Genomic DNA, 17,924 nt, shown 5'->3' on the forward strand with positions numbered 1-17,924 from the left:
TCCCCCCCCTTGCAGGTTCGGATTCGTACGTTTATGTATGTATATTAAAAAATCGACATACAAATATTTAAAAAAAAGAGTGATACTCATAAATCCATAATGGCCAATAAAATTATAAATAAATTAATTGTATTACTGATATAGTTTCAGATTACATGAATTACAAATTGACATCAATCCACTAATGATCAACAAACATAGCTATGCGATGGCTTTTACAAATCTATCAACAGCAATGTACTTAGATCTACAAATTAAAAAAATCAATCTTTGATCTTCAAATGAATTAAGTAGACTGCTGTTAACTTCTGTCATATACTAAGTGCATTACATAGACCAATTTTGACTTGAATAATATTAGCAAGCTGTTGCAAGACACTATCTAAGCTGATACAAAGAGCATGTTAATAAAAAAATCAGAAATACATACATAAACTGACCTATCACCCTGGGCTACTTCCTGGGTGCCAATGTTTGTTGTGTTTCCTTCACAAAAGTACCCGCAAAGAACCCATGAAGTACCCTGAAGGAACCAATACTGAAATTGTACCACTACCGGAACCCGGGCCTAAAGAACAAAATCTGGTAACTGAGTCCTTCCTTGATGGCCAACTCCACTGTCAATAATGAAGGAAGCTAGATCTTGAATAGATAATGCAACATGAAAGAAGGTCCTCCAATGAATCCTTGCTTGAACTCCTTGAATGCCAAAATCTCCAAAACCTTGCTTGAGAGCCAAACTGAATGCTTGCATAATATGTAGATAGCTAGAAGATGTTAGCATGACTTGAAGATGAGATGTGAAAATTAAATGACAGAGCTCCCTTTTATAGAGATCTCAAAATGGTCATTGCCTTGAACGTTAAAATGAGGTGAGACCCATCTTAAAGTGGTGAAATAAAATGATTCGTCGTAATAAGAATCGTTGGGAGAATAGATTAAAATATTAATTAGATATCAATAAAGGAATATTAGTTTAAACTATTAAAGATCTACCTCAATTTAGAAAATAAGAGGAGATAATATTTTATTAATAAAGATTTAAAGGGGAGATAAAATATTAATTAAGATAGGACCAATTAATTAATAATTAATTAAAATTTTCACGTAAGATGGTGTTCAAATTTTCTTTGAATCCATGGTCACTTGACCTTTTATCTATCCAAAAATAAAAATTATTAATTTAAAATAATTGATAAAAGAGGACACATAATATTTAAGAGAAATAAAGGTCCAACCCATTTTATATTAATTTAAATTAATAAAGGAAGGCATATTAAATTAAGGAAGGATGATGCATAATATCAAAAAGATCCAATTAGACAGAAAAATGAAGAATTTGAACATAAATGTATCCGTGTTTTAAGAGATCACTAAAGAGGAGCTAAAACATCTTAAGAGCCTCCAAGTCAATGGGTGCTTCCATTTTAAGATGGTACAATATGTATTAATTCTGATCATTTTCCATGTTTTTCCTCTTCTCTTCCTTACCCTCCACCACATGACATATATATATATATATATATATATATATATATATATATATATTCTTTGGAAGTGATGAAGGGACACACCCTTTATAATGCTCATGGAGAGATGCCTTCTTACAACTTAGTTCCTCAATTTACTCAGCGTTGACAACCCTTAAATGTCAGTGATTACAATCTTAAGTAAATGGTGATATCGGGATGAGCTTGTGTGCCACAAGTGAATCCGGCTTCAAAACTCAATGACTCATGTTACTGTTTCTCAGTCTTGATATAGAAAGAATCAAGCTTGAACGTGATGAAGAAGATGACAAAACCCAGTGCCAAACTCCATATAGAAGAGACAAGAACTAATACAACATACTCATCATTTTTCTTAGACATTTGAATTATGTGATAATCATCATGACAGCTGTCCAAGAAGGGTTTCGTGGGGGAGCTTGAGTTTGTGTTGGAAAACACAGATGAAAGACAGTTAATTCCCCTACCAAAAGGCTACCGTGTGGTTCGTCCAGGGGTAAAGAAGTGAATAAGTTTCCTTTTCTCAGTGGGCCTGGTGGCTCATGAATTGAGCAGGGGCAAATGGTGGTGAGATGAAGTGTCTTGTTTCTGAAGAAACTGCTGGACCTATTGAAGGAGGGAGGCCCAGGGTGGTTGCAGAATTACCCGGTGTCTGAAGGTCTTTCTAGCAATGCAAAGGTCGAAGAGATTAAGGATGCACATGGTGCTACTTCATCTGAGGCTAAGTTGCTCAAGGAAGCCACACTGGCTACTCCCTACCTGCTCATCAAGGCCTGTGCTACCAAGGATTTGCATGGAAGAAAGGTTGCTGGGTAATGTGTTGTTGGTGACTAGCCTTTGTTTTTTGCACTCTGTTATATTATGTTTATTATATAAATAGACTAAATAGTCATATGATATATGTATACAGACATAGGCCATTATGAGGCTAGGGTTGGTGCTAAGTAGGTTGTCAACGGACTGTTAGAAGGGGGTAGATTTATTGCAGACGGTAATCAGAACATTTTGAGATTTTGTCTTACCTGGTAATGTAAATCTTTTTGACCTTTCATATTAATACATGGGTGCTGCCTGTAGCAGCTATTTAACAATCAGAAAAAATATGCTAACTTCTGGATCAGATCATGTAGATTTTTTTTTCCATGTTGTAGAACCAGAATCCAAGAACACAATATGCAGAAACACAATAACAGAAGACAAAATCTTACCCTGGGAAAACCCTCCACCTGAGGGTGAAAAACCCAGCCCCACAAACATAGATCCTTTATTGCATACTCATAGCAAATACAAAATTCTCACATTTATAATTGATAATTTATCAATCAATCAATAAGTATTCAACTCACATCAACACTTCAGCAAAACAAAACGTCAAGTGCTACAAAGATCTCGCAGATACTTCTGATACACATATAGTGACCACACAACATATACAGAAGAATTCTGTGTATCATATCAAAAAAACATAACACAGATAGAATTGCATAAGAATCATCCATAGTAGCTCATACATCACTGTCTTCACACTTGAAGAATGAAAAAAACACTACTGTAAATGCTAGCTCACAATACATGCAACTGATATTCCCTTCAAACTGAAAAAGCGCTTGCATGGAATCTCAAAGGATGTCCATTGCTAGAACACAAAGAGATGGCAGTTACAACACAGCAAATGGTAAATGCAAAATATATAATACTTAAGTCATCGTAAGGCCATCCAACAGATGTTAATGCTGAAGAAGGAAACGGACCAAGAGAGCTGTCAATTAATGAAGACGATTTACATAGACATCCAGTTCACATGCAGCGTGATAATGCTAACATAATACTGGGTGGTGATAGTCATGAAAGACACGACTACACTTTTAGAAGACACCAACAGATACATAAACATGTTAGAACCTCTGCAAACAAGAGAAGCAGCTCACAATAGAAGATAACAGAGCAATCAACACAAATGAATGAACCAATGTATGATGATCACAGTTGAGTAAGTCAAAATACTCTGAGAACATTTGAAAGGACTATTGCAGGTATGAATAGTCTCTCGTGAAGCTACCAGCTAAAAGAAAACATGCATGACTCCCTGTTCTGCTTATACTACTTGTTTTTTGCTTATTTTGTGTATATTTGTTCTGTAAACTAAAAGTTAATTTGATTATATCGGGATACAGCCATACTAGGCACAGAAAGTGAGATAATTGGGTATTTCAATCTCACAAAGAGGTTCTAAACAAGTGTCACATGCTGGATGTCAAATGCAATAGGCCAAATTGAAACAAACATACAAAAAGCATCAATCTAACAGTTAGGATTAGTTACGTTTGTTTCTTTTTATTTTCATTATTAATGTCTTGTTTAAATATTTCCCCATCCATGTTTCTCCCCGGGTTCACCCATAGTCCTGCCCCATGCCTCTGGATTTAACCATGGTATGTCTAAGCTGATTCCATGGGCCCACTGCAGCAGCCTAGACAAACCCAGGCCTTACACATGCCCAGACCAGGATCCAATCCCAATCTAGACTTTTCCAAATTTGACCAGGACTCTTGCAGAAACCAATAACAGAATCAGTAATATTCATTGGAAGTCAACCTGCTTTCTGTTATGTGCCTTTTGGGAAATAGGGTTTAATAATACATGATAAGAAAATTAAGATATAAATAATATATAATAATAAAATATGATAATATTTAATTACAAGTTAATTAAGTTAACAGATAGTCAAGAGATACATAATGAAGAGTTGCAATTGCCTCAACATAAGATATAAAAGGGAGGAGAGTTCATTTGAAAGGGGTTAGGGAGGAAAGAAGAAAGAGAGAGCATAAGAATCAAAGAAGAATTAAAGGAAGCAAAAAGGAAATAATCATATTATATTGCCGCTAAGCATTGTGGTGACAGCAAATGTTTGTGCTGTAACTTATATCTCTGAATTGAACACTGGTCTACATAATGGTTGTCTAAATTCCATCAAGAGGCATGTGTGTGTATAAGCATTTAAATTTAAAACCCGTTAACAATATTTAAGTAAAATTTATACATAGATATTCATAATACACGAGTTATTAGTATAATTCATAGCCTAATTCTTTATCATTCTCTATTGCCCCTCATGAGGATAGGTTGGTTTTGTTGAGAAAAGGTGTTAGCCTTTCGATCCCAAACTAGATGAGACCCAAGAAGTGGCATGGATGGGTGTTCCTGACACCTGTGGGCCTATTTGTGGAGATGGTGCCCCAACAAGTAATTCCTCATCCTCAGTTAGGGTTGATGATCAGGAAAGAAGTGAGGATTGGGCCTTAAATATAGTAACTAACAATTGTATTATGAATACTAACTGTTCTCTCATTTAATGATTTGATTTAAGGTATGATGATATATAATGATATGGAAAATTGGCAGCCTCCTAGTAAGGGACATTATACCCTCAGATAAATTACGAGTTGTCAAAATAATCCCAATAAAGTGGATATATTTGGTGTCTTGCTATTCTCATAAAGTGAACCAAAAAAAATGCCAAATTGCTGAATGTAAAATAATAAAAACAAAGGTACTCACGTGCATTTAAGAATTAGGTTACTTTGCAAGTTATTAGTTACTCAAAACAATCTTATTACTGGGCTCCAAACCAATTACAAGGTGGTAGTTTAGTGTCTCACGTTTCATGAAGTGAATCAAAACAATTGTGCAATGATGGATGTCATATAAAATCGACTCACATTGCAAATAAAAGAGACAGACATCAGCCCATAAAAAAAAATCCATTGTTGGGGTTTGCTCCAAGTTTTCAACCAAATGGGTTTTGTGCACATGGCTGATGTAAAAAATGGAATATGCTGTGGGAACACAGGAGTGCCTGCATATTCTTCAGCAACTGCTTGGAAAAAAAGGCAGGACTAAAGGGCATTTAGCGGACAGAATATCAAATAGATGATTGATTGTAAACGTTTCTTAAGGCATGTATTCCCAACATGATAAATATGCAAAAGACCCCTAAGTTTAATCTGTTGCAACCGCTAATTTGTAAAACCCCTCCAAGAACTGCTACATAAGATAGCATAGTAGTGAAATGCAAACTGATTTACCACGCTAGCCATATTGCATTGGATTAATGATGCATTAGTTTGATGTTAAGTTATATTCATTGTTCAAATGTAAAGAAAATAAGTGGTCCTTTAAATTACGATATGACAATGATGGTATTTTAGACAATTTTTGGGTTTGATAGAACACCCCATCTATATCTATTTTTATTATTTAATGTAATAAAACGGGATAACCAAGATCAAAGCCAGGATAAGTGATAAATAATAAAACAAATGAAACATGATAACATGGGGCAGAGTCCTTGGAAAGGCAAGATCAATAGCTATGATGATGATCACAGTTCGAACCCCGAAGAGCAAGCGCACTATTTGACAAGTTTATGGAAGAGTGATTCTTCTCAGAATGGTTTCTGAGATAGATTTATTGTAATAACAATGCACAGTTATGCAGTATCTTCCAACTACAAGTAAAGAGGATGAATTGCTCGGTCTTTTAGATACTAATAATGTAGGCATAAAGGTGGAGACTCGTTTTGAAATAAGGCACAATGAAAGAAAGAACGAACTTATTTTAACATTTGCAAGGCTAAAGATTGCTTGTGGGACAGACTGCCTCACGAGTATCAGAAAAAGGTTGCGATTGTATTAAATTGAAACATAGTACCCAGAAGACTTGAGTACAAGGAAAGAGTCCCCGTCCCTGACCGGAGCTTTCTAGGGACTAAACCCAACCATTTACCTTCAAATTTCCTTCAAAACAAAAAAAAACAGCATCATGTCATTCAGCTTCCCAAAAGATTCTCTAAAACGAGGAAGACTGACCTTCCCAGTTTTGTCCGAAGTCCAGGGCTGTGACTGCTGAACTGGTAGATTAGACATAATCTAAACGAGACGATTCATTTCCGTTTCTGAAGTCTATGGCTGTGACTACTGAATTGGCAGATTGGACATAATCTGAAACAAGACAATTCATTTCTGTTTCTGATCAAATTCCCCTAAAATCTCCAACGAATACGACTAACCTGATCTGATTTGTTAAATGCAAAGTTTACTGTGACTAACGCATCTGCGGGCATAACTTAAAAAAATCTGGCTATGTTTAAGAATATTTACAGGAAACCCCCTAAGTAGGAAACATGATCTTATCTAATTGTTCAAAGCGCATTAATGTGAGTACCAACATTGGGAGGAATATTATTCAAGGAACTCATTAGGTTTTAGTAAAACATTTCCCTAAACAAAATCAACAATGGAGAAACGCCCCTTGAAATCTCAAAAGGCTGCAATTCAACTACATCCCAAGATCAAAGGGGTAAAGTGATATCAAATCTACAACTAAATTTAAAACAAGAACAGCGACAATTAGAAAATCGAAAATGTATTGCTACTAACCTAAGGTTCTGAGTCGCTTTTGGCTTACAAGTGGGTAACGGAATCTCAAGGATCTCTGTGCGATAGCTTTTACAGAAGCTTCATTATTGTCTTCAGAGTAAGCTGAGGCTGTAAGTGGCTGCTCGTTTTGTGAAGCAGATTTATGGGTTGGGTCACTTGAAAGGTTCCTTGGCCTTTCCATTGCAACCCCGCTTTGAGGTGATTACTCTCCAAGACATTGCTGATGCCAATTCCATGCCTCATTCAACATCGAACTGTGATTTCATTTATTTTGCACAAAATCCATACGATAATGTTAACCCAGCCCGTCTTTGCCTGCAACCATCCCTTCTGTAAGGAGGGAAAAAATTATTTGAATTCTTACTTTTTGCGTGTTCAACGTTATAGGATCACCTTCGCTGATCACTTCGCTACTTATTAATGAAGCAATATTCATTTAGTTTTTTTTTGTTTCTTTAAATTTGGAGAATAAGTTGTTATTTCTTGTATTAAATGTGTTATATACTATTTATCTATTTTTATTTATTTATTATTAGTTGTATCACAGTATAAATATTAATTCATTTAGTCAATTAAATGTTAAAGCATCAACTACTAAAATAAGAATTCAAATACTTGTTCTAGTTTGTTAGAGAACGATCAAATGTGATCTAGTATGTAGCACTTCTTGCTTAGATGTGACCTTGTTCTCGATCTTCTAATTAGTTGCTTTTGTTCTTTCACTTTTGATGCAGGAGCATCCTGGGTTTCTTTGTAATCCTGTACGTTAGTTCATTCTGCCTAGTTCCAATTGGGCCGACTTTGCTTACATTTAATTTTGGTATAGTTAATTATATTTGATGAGGGTCGACTTGTGGTTTCTCTATGTTCTAGAATTATCCGCAAGCCATTTTGGCAAGTATAAGTAGGGTGTTTAGGTTTAGGGTTAGGGCAAATTTTTGGGGAGAGTTCAAAAGAAAAGAGATATGTGGATTTAAAAAGCTGATTTGGAGATCTGGAAGTTATACATTTGTAATTGGTCATAACCTAGAAGGCCTTACAGTTGGGCATGTATGTTGAATATTTGATGAATCAATAAATATATCCTTATTCTCTCTTTCCTTGGTGTTGTTCCTTGTGTTTGCTTTCATTGTGTTAACTCTTGCAGAGTGGTTTGGATAGTTGGGTGTGCCTTTGGCCCTAGTTATTCATCTCTTGCCTGCATCAGTTGGTATCAGAGCCCGAAGTTCATCCTTGTGGAGATTGGATCGTGTAGAACCCTGATTTGGATCTGGTTGTAGGGTGGCAGATCTGTGGATTTGACCTATAACTTACAGAGGGTTATGATCTTGCAGGAAGCTAATTTGTAAAGATGGTTTGTGGTAGAGGAAATAATGTTGATAGCGCTATATTGGATTAGTTAAAACAAATTGCAGCCAGATTAGATGTTGTGGAGACAGCCCAGAGGAGAGGAGCGCATCTTGAAGATGTAAGTGATGATGAAGCAGCAGCACCAAACCATAATCCAGAACTTGAAGAAAATCGAGATGAGGAAAGATTGTTGCGATTATTGTCTAGGGCAAATTCAAAGCCTGATGTAGAAGTTGTTCCTTATGATGGGAAATTGGATACAAATATTGTGCTGGATTGGATCTCTAATGTGGAGAAGTTCTTTGAGTATGAAAACACTCCTGATAACAGAAAGGTGAAGATTGTGATCACTAGGCTGAAAGGTCATGCATCATTATGGTGGGAGCACTTGCAAACTGATAGACAAAGGAGAGGAAAGGAGAAGATAAGAACTTGGCCAAAGATGGTGAACAAGGTAAAGAACAAATTCCTTCTTGTTGATTACCAAGTTAGCTTATTGAGAAAGATGCAAAATTTGAAACAAAGGGACATGACTGTGAAAGAATATACCGAAGAATTCTATAGATTGGACATCAGATCTGGACATGTGGATGATGATGTTGAGAAAATTGCAAGGTACATTAATGGATTGAGATATGGAATTCAAAATGAGATAAGTTTTGTGAAGTTGGAAAGTGTGGAAGAAGCATACCAGTATGCCTTGAAGGCCGAGGAGATCTTGACAAAGAAGCATGAACAAAGACAAAAAGGTAGAGGCGGTAGATTCCAAAGAGGTAGAGGTAGATCTTATGGAGAAAGTAGTAGATCTAACAATTCTATGCAAGATAAAAGCAAATTTGAATGGAAGAGTGATGATAAAGGCAAGCTCGAATGGAAAGGTGGTAATTCTTACCAAGGAGGCACTAATTCTTACCGAGGAAGAGGTAATTCCTATTCTAGAAGTGGATTTCATGGTAATTGTTTTAGATGTGGCAAAGAAGGGCATAGATCTTTTGAATGTAGATCCTCTGAAAGTGGACAGAATAATAGAAATGTTGTGATTCAAGAAGACATTGAAAGTTCATCGAGTGGACCTAAGGTTGGAGAAAATCTGATGGTGAGAAGAACCTTATGTAATAAAAGAAGTGATGAGGAACCTATTTTAAGGAGAAGTCTTTTCAAGACAAGATGTAAGATGGTTGGAAAATGCTACAAAGTGATCATTGACAGTGGGAGTTCTACAAATCTGGCATCAGAAGAGCTGGTTAGCAAGTTGCAGTTAGAAAGGCTGAAACATCCCAAACCTTATCATGTTTCATGGATCAAAGATGAGCATAAGATATTGGTAAGTGAGAAATGCCTTGTGAAATTTAAAATTGGACATTATGTTGATGAAGTTTTGTGTGATATTATGCCCATGGATTGTTGTCATATTTTGTTGGGTAGACCTTGGCAATATGATAGACATGTTGTACATGATGGAAGATTGAATCAATATACTCTTTGGGTGAATGGGAAGAAACAAACATTGTTGCCTTTGATTGAAGTCCCAGATGAGGTTAATTGTACTACTATAAAGATTTGTATGGTTAATGGGAAACAATTTGAAAAGGAAGTGAAGAAGAATCAGGTTTGTTTTGCCATAATTTCAAGAAAACCAAGTTTTCTCAATGAAGGCCAAGTGCAAGAGAATAATGCTAACCAAGTGCCAGAAGAAATTGCAGAATTGCTCAATGAATATAAAGACATTATTGCTGATGATCTTCCTGATGGATTACCTCCAGTAAGAAGTATAAGTCATTGTATGGATTTGATTCCTGGAGCAAGTTTGCCAAACAAAGCACCATATAGATTGACACCTACAGAGAATGAAGAACTTAATAGACAAGTGCATGATTTGTTGCATAAAAGTTTGATCAGAGAAAGCTTGAGTCCATGTGCTGTACCTATTGTATTAGCACCTAAAAAGAATGGAGAATGGAGAATGTGTACTGATTCCAGAGCCATTAACAAGATAACAGTGAAATATAAGTTTCCTATGCCAAGGATGGATGACATAATGGATTATTTAAGTGGAGCAAAGTATTTTACCAAGATTAATTTGAAGAGTGGCTATCATCATATCAGAATCAGAGAAGGTGATGAATGGAAGACTACTTTCAAGACAAAAGATGGTTTGTATGAATGGTTGGTTATGCCTTTTGGTTTGACTAATGCACCTAGTACTTTCATGAGGTTAATGAATGAACATTTAAAAAGATTTTTGGGTAAGTTTGTGATTGTTTATTTGGATGATATTTTGATATTCAGTGAGACTAAGGAAGACCATCTTGAGCATATTAGACAAGTATTGTAGAAGTTGAAAGAGGAAAAGTTGTTGATTAATCTAAAAAAGTGTTCTTTTATGCAAGAGGACATTGTGTATCTAGGATTTGTGATTTCAGTTGATGGTTTGAAGATGGATCCTGAGAAGGTTAAAGCAATTTTGGAATGGCCTACACCTGAGAATGTGAGTGAGGTAAGATCATTTCATGGTTTAGCTAGTTTTTATAGAAAGTTTATAAAGAATTTCAGTGTTGTTTGCAATGCTATGACTGAGACAATGAGGGGAGATAAAAAGAAATTCAAGTGGACACATGGAGCTGATAACAGTTTTGAGACTATGAAACAAAAGGTTGCAGAATTATCGGTATTGGCTTTGCATGATTTCAACAAAGTGTTTCAAGTTGAATGTGATGCAAGTGGTAATGCAATAGGAGCTGTATCAAGTCAAGAAGGTAAGCCTGTTGCTTTCTTTAGTGAAAAGTTGAATGATGCTAGAAGGAAATATTCTATGTATGATCAAGAGTTTTATGCTATTGTTCAAGCATTGAAGAAGTGGAGACATTATTTGATGCCTAAGGAGTTTGTGTTGTATACTGATCATAAAGCTTTACAATACTTGGGAAGTCAACATAAATTGAATCAAAGACATATGAAGTGGGTTGAATATTTGTAGAGTTTTACATTTGTGATTAAGCATAAGAGTGGAGTTACTAACAAAGTTGATGATGCATTGGGTAGAAGACATTCTTTGTTGACTGAAATGAAGGTTGAAGTTCTTGGTTTTGATGAGATGAAAGAGTTATACGATGTTGATCCTGATTTTTCTGAGGCATGGAGAGTGCAGAGCACCAAATCTGACAGATCACATAAGTATGTATGATGAGTATTTCATTCAAGAAGGTACGTTGTTCAAAGTCATTCAGTTGTGTATTCCTAGAAGTTCTATGAGGTTGAATCTAATTAAGGAAAAGCATAGTGGTGGATTAGCTGGACATTTTGGAATTGATAAGACATTGGGTTTGCTGAAAGAAAAATATTATTGGCCACAAATGTATAAGGATGTTCAAAAATTTGTAAAGAGTTGTGGAGCTTGTCAAGTTGCAAAAGGAGTGAGTCAAAATACTGGTTTGGATACACCTATTACTATTCCTGAGAAACCTTGGACTGACATTAGTATGGATTTTGTTCTTGGATTGCCTAAGACAATGAAAGGGTATGATTCCATATTTGTGGTAGTGGACAGATTTTCTAAGATGGCTCATTTTATACCATGTAAGAAGACATCAGATGTTGAGCATGTTGCTGAACTTTTTTTTAAAGAGATTGTGAGATTGCATGGATTACCAAGAAGTATTATTTCTGACAGAGACAGTAAGTTTGTTGGATATTTTTGGAAGACTTTGTGGAAGAAGATGGGTACTGAGTTGAATTTTAGTTCTACATTCCATCCACAAACAGATGGACAGACAGAGGTTGTGAATAGAAGCTTGGGTAATTTGCTAAGATGTTTGGTTGGGAATAAGCCAAGTAATTGGGAGATGGTATTGGCACAAGCTGAATTTGCATATAACAAATCTGTGAATAGGAGTACAGGGAAGACACCTTTTGAGATTGTTACTTGAATGTATCCTAGAGGCATATCAGATTTGAGAGATGTTGTTGGTGAAGAAAAGAGAAGCGCTACAAGAGAAGAATTTTCTGATTTTATGGAGTCTTTGCATAAGGAAGTGAATTTGAGATTGGAACAAAGTAATCAGAAGTATAACGAGAATGCTGATCAGTCTAGAAGACACCATGATTTTAAGGTTGGTGATGAGGTGATGGTTCATTTGAAGAAAGGAAGATTCCTAGCTAAAACATACAGTAAGCTGAAGATGAAGAAATTTGGACCTTGTAAGATCTTGAAGAAGTTTGATATTGGTAATGCTTATGAAGTTGAGTTACCTGATGACATGGATATATCTCCTATATTCAATATTGTTGATTTGTATAAGTATCATGAGTCAGAGATGAAATTGTTGTACCTGATGATTATCCTAAGAAGCAAATCGAAGAGATTGAACAGATATTGGATCAAAGAGTTGGTAAGAGCACGGGAGGAAAAGATTACTATGAATATTTGGTGAAGTGGAAGAATAGACCAGTTGAAGATGCTACATGGATTTCTCAGTCTGAGTTGGATTCAGCTTAGGGTGTGACAATTGCATGATTCAGGAGAATCATTTTTTTTTCCAACCCTAGTTGTCTGATGCAGGAGCATCCTGGGCTTCTTTGTAATCCTGTACATTAGTTCATTCTGCCTAGTTCCAATTGGGCCGACTTTGCTTACATTTAATTTTGGTATAGTTAATTATATTTGATGAGGGCCAACTTGTGGTTTCTCTATGTTCTAGAATTATCCGTAAACCATTTTGGCAAGTATAAGTAGGGTGTTTAGGTTTAGGGTTAGGGCAAATTTTTGGGGAGATTTCAAAAGAAAAGAGATATGTGGATTTAAAAAGCTGATTTGGAGATCTAGAAGTTATACATTTGTAATTGGCCGTAACCCAGAAGGCCTTACAACTGGGCATGCATGTTGAATATTTGATGAATCAATAAATATATCCTTATTCTCTCTTTCCTTGGTGTTGTTCCTCGTGTTTGCTTTCGTTGTGTTAACTCTTACAGGGTGGTTTGGATAGCTGGGTGTGCCTTTGGCCCTAGTTATTCATCCCTTGCCTGCATCAACTTTGTTCTTCCAGCTAATTGACTTTTGTGTCATTCATGTCTTTCACTCTTTCTTTATACTTGTTCATTGTTGGTATACACCAGCTCTCTTTATTTTTCTTTAGCATTTTTCATGTACACACCAACAACGTTGAATGAGGTATCCCCTTTTATCTACGAGTGTCAAAACCCTAGAAGATTATCTTGCTCAAACCAGTGAATTCAAATTTTGAATTTAGACTGCTAAGTGGTAAGCCAGCGACCCGTGACACCTACGATGTAGGATCTAGACTGCTAGTGTTGTTCGTCTACTTTAGGTCTTGCCTCAATTCTTTTGTTCTTTCTATGTTATGTTGGTCTTGTTAGAATACACACCAAATTTGAATTCTCAACATACTTGTCCTACCATGTCATGATGATGACTCCTCATGCTGACTGCAATAGCCTCGATCTGTTGTGAATCAATAACGACATACTTATACCAAATATTCATAATGTTTATATGATCGGTTCTGTGTGTGTGTATCATAAATTTTAATCTAACAAATATATATATATATATATATATATATATATATATATATATATATATATATATATATATGTTTTTTTTAAATAAAAAATGGACAGGGCCATTGAAATTTAATATTAATAATAACTAGTTCAAAAACTCTACAGGGAAAGAACTAGAAAGAAAACCATGCTTCCTCATTCCTTTACATGGTAAAAAAAAAAAAAAAAGCTGCAAGTATAGCTAGATATGTAAGTGGAACAACTAGGCTTCCTTGATGTTTACAATCCATAACTGAAAAATCTAAATACTTAATCGCTTTCCAGGTCTGGAGACAACCAAAATCTATAATTGCTTTACTAAATTTCAAGCTCCTAAATTGTAGTAACAATATCTTTTTTCAACAACATACCCAACTGCTCATGTGAATCAATATAATCTTTGGGGCATAATGAATATGTATGCAGCCTTTCGTACCCCCAATTTGCTAATAGGTCTGCAACTTGATTGCCTTCGCGCATTATGTGGGATATGTGGACCTCTTGAAAAGAGTCTATCAATTTCCATACTTGATTCAGGATATAAGCTAGTTTCCAATTATGCATATCCCTTTTGATGCATGCATTAACTATTAACATGGAGTCTCCTTCAATGTGCACCCTCTTGAAAACCCCCAGTTTAGCTAATAGTAATTTATGTAATAAGGTGTGCGCTTCAACATTATTATTAGTTCCTTGAGGAATGGGAGAAGATTTAATTGCATGCAAGTTGCCCTGCTGATCACGAATGCAAATACCAATACTCGAGGGACCGAGATTACCTTTTGAGACACCGTCAATTTTTTTTAACAAACTCTTGAGCTAGAGGAAACCATTTTACTTTTTTCCTGTCTATAGCAGCAACAACATTTCATTGTGGTATTGATCTGAAAGGAATTGTAATCCCCTTCCATTGTTTCACAATTTGTTTGTCCCAAGCAGAGAAGAAAAAATTGCATTTGACTAATAATAGATTTGCATTAACCACTTCTAATACTAACTTCTTAATGCCTATTACCACTTCACTGGTATTATTTCTCTCTTTATGAAAGATGTGCTTATTTCTCTCCCACCAGATCGCTCATACAACAATGGTTGGAAAACATTTCCAAATACAACTGAATAAAGATGACAAGTGTAGAATCGACCATGATTGGAATAGATCCCACAATGTTTGCGGTAAGGGCATGCCATAGTTCAATTTATTGAGAACAAAAGACCAACATTCATTTGCAAAAGAGCAATTTAATAACAAGTGATCAATGTTTTCTACTGCTTCATTACAAAGCACACAACTGAAAGGTAAAGCAATAGATAATTTATGAAGTCTATCACTTGTGAGGATTCTCTTCTGGCTAACCATGCAAAACACCCAGCCTTAGAAAGAATTTACTTATTCCAGCAGAGGGAGAAAGCTCGTTGTCGGGGTTTCACATTATGAATTTGTTGCAATACTTTATAGCCTTCCTTGATTGAGTATTTTCCATCTTTAGTGAGAACCCAAATTAGTGAGTCCTCTCTATCAGATAAATATATTCTCTATCCTTAAATATTGTCTGAAGAATTCCTATTTGATTCTCAAATATTGGTAACTCATTAGGATCTTTCCATGTAACTTTCCATGAGAGTTTGTCAACTGAATCCACGTAATTAATAAGTTTGTTTCCCCACCAAACAGAGCAGGTATTAATTAATTTGGTGTCCTAATGTGAGCTAGCAAGAGCGGGAAGGTCATGCCATGAGTCATTCCAAAAGTTTATATCCTCTCCTTTATGTACTTTCCATGAGATGTATTGTTGTACTATATCTCTAGAGTGTAGCCGAACCTTTGGAGGGTCTAAAATGCTAAGTACTCTTTTTGGATCCTCATTGTCAAGATATTTTTGCTACATAATCCTACACCATTTTTGGTTAAGATATGAAAGTATTTTTTGTTTGAGTTTGTATACATTTTTTGACAAATATTTTATTTGAAAGAACTCTACAAAATACATATGTATTGTTTCATGAATGCTTGTGTAGAAGATTTATTAGAGTTTTGAGGAACCTAACACAAATGTGTTAATTGTTTATAAGCATTTGTTTATTTTTTAATATTAAATTTATTATTAATTTATATTTAATTTTTTTAAAGGATTTTGTTTCATTTTTTAATAAATATATTTAGCATGTTTTGTAATGTCCTCATTTTGGTGCTTCACATTTGAGTTTTGTTTTTTCTTGTCCCTTAAACTAATGATTTTTTAATATCTAATTTTCTAGATATTTTCCTATTTTCAAATTGGTTTGTCATTTAGAAGCAAGAGTTTATGACTTTTAGTTTATATATTATAATCTAATATTTGTATTTAATAATAGATTTATTTATCATTACTTTTAAATTTATATACTAATATTATATATCATATCATTGTATTAATTCAAATCATATTATTAATTTAATAATATATTGGCAATTTATTATACTAATTTTTTTTATTAAATTATTATTTATCTTTAATATTTTGAATGTTACTTGAAATAATCATTTAATATATAACTTTTGATATATGAGTAGTATTTGTTATATTATAATATTTTATTAATATAATTGTCCTTTATTTTAAATATATTTTATTTTTCATAATATCATTATCTATAATCACATTACAGTTATCACCGATTTATTTTCATGCATTAATAATACTATTTTAATGGAAGCAGGGCACCAGATATTCAGAGGCATTTGGCGTGGCCATCAATCGAGCAGAATAAGCATCAGTATGTTCATCACAAGAAGGAGGAGCAAAATAAGTTTGATTTGGAACGAAATTGTTCTGGACAACAAATAATACAAAGATTGATTCTCAAGGAATGAGCAGGCGGCAGTCTGAAAAGAAGAGAATTAGTGTGACTTCCAAGATCGAAAGCATGCAAACATTTGCTCGTGAATTTAAGTTTGCAGAAGGGAACGTTATCAAAGTAGTGATTGAACAAATAGTGAATAGCAAACCGGCTCATAATAAGCAGAAAGATCAGAAGAACCATTCGCATCTTTCAAATTATTTCTAAAATTAACATTTTTGGGGGACAAAACCCGCTGTGGAGGAAAGCCTGCGATCTCTGTGACTTTGTTCTAAGAATCAGAGCCATCTGAAAGGTCTCGGATATCAAATTATAAAGGTGAAAAATTGAAGCAACATAATTAATCGATGTTGGTAGCCAGTGGTGTTCATTTTGGAAATATTGCATCTGCAATCGATTAATCGATTATCCAGGGAGAAATTCATAAATGTCCAACAAAGGAAAGAAATAACAAAATTTGAAGGGTTCCGGAAACCTGTTTCCTCCTTAACATCTGCGTTCCACATCGAGACAGGAAAAGATCGCCGAACGAAGAAAACAATACACATAGACATTGAGGAAGAGTCGTCGACAGATAAGAAAAGGAGTCTTTCAACATCAAATCACAACAGATCTAAAAACAACAAATCTTCGAAGACAAAAGGACAATTAAATTTCCCGCAGTCATTATTTCTTATTATGTTTTACATGCGGATCATGCGAACACAGAAAGGAAACAATCTTCAAAACTTTGCTATTCAAATCGAAAAAATGAAAATCACGAAGGCCAATTCAGCATCTCAAATCCAGACTTTGCAAAAATCTGAAAACCAAATATGCATGGAAGGACGATCCGATTTATGAAAATAAATTCAATATTTTACAAAAGGGGCCCATTTGGTCGCAAGCATAGGAATCAGAAATTAGAATAAAAAATTTAAATGGGGATAGGAATGGAGAATAGGGATGGAAAATGGCAATGAGAATATGCTAATCTTGTGTTTGGTTGTGCATAACCAGTATTGGAATACATAATAGAAATTTAATTTTTTTAATAGTATACAACATACTGCCGTACACAACGCCTTCCACCAATTGAAATTGCTCTGCGGAAATACTCTATGCTACTTAGGACAAATACATCAATGGAACAATGTGGCATCTCGTTGGGGCATCTTGTTGGGGCCAATTGTGGTTAGGTTGTAAGGCAATGCCTGAGAAATGCCAGTCAACAATGATTTGG

General features: G+C 34.9%; 1 protein-coding gene across 6 annotated transcripts in view; it reads right to left on the reverse strand.

The window, feature by feature from the left end:
* Positions 1 to 7,340, reverse strand: part of PPK1 (putative protein kinase 1) — a 70,947-nt gene extending 63,607 nt beyond the window's left edge. For 5 of the 6 annotated variants that reach the window (XM_089816426.1, XM_089816417.1, XM_089816424.1 and 2 more), the window contains exon 1: positions 6,950 to 7,275. In XM_089816426.1, coding sequence (XP_089672552.1) covers positions 6,950 to 7,130 — 181 coding nt within the window. In that variant the 5' untranslated portion in view covers positions 7,131 to 7,275. Of the gene's footprint in view, positions 1 to 6,949 lie in introns of all 6 variants that reach the window. The other variant, XM_089816419.1, reaches the window with a different exon arrangement.
* Positions 7,341 to 17,924: the final 10,584 nt, after the last annotated feature.

This window comes from Cupressus sempervirens, chromosome 1 (assembly GCF_028749045.1).
Source record: "Cupressus sempervirens isolate cs-2001-9-10 chromosome 1, ASM2874904v1, whole genome shotgun sequence".
Lineage (NCBI taxonomy): Eukaryota > Viridiplantae > Streptophyta > Pinopsida > Cupressales > Cupressaceae > Cupressus > Cupressus sempervirens.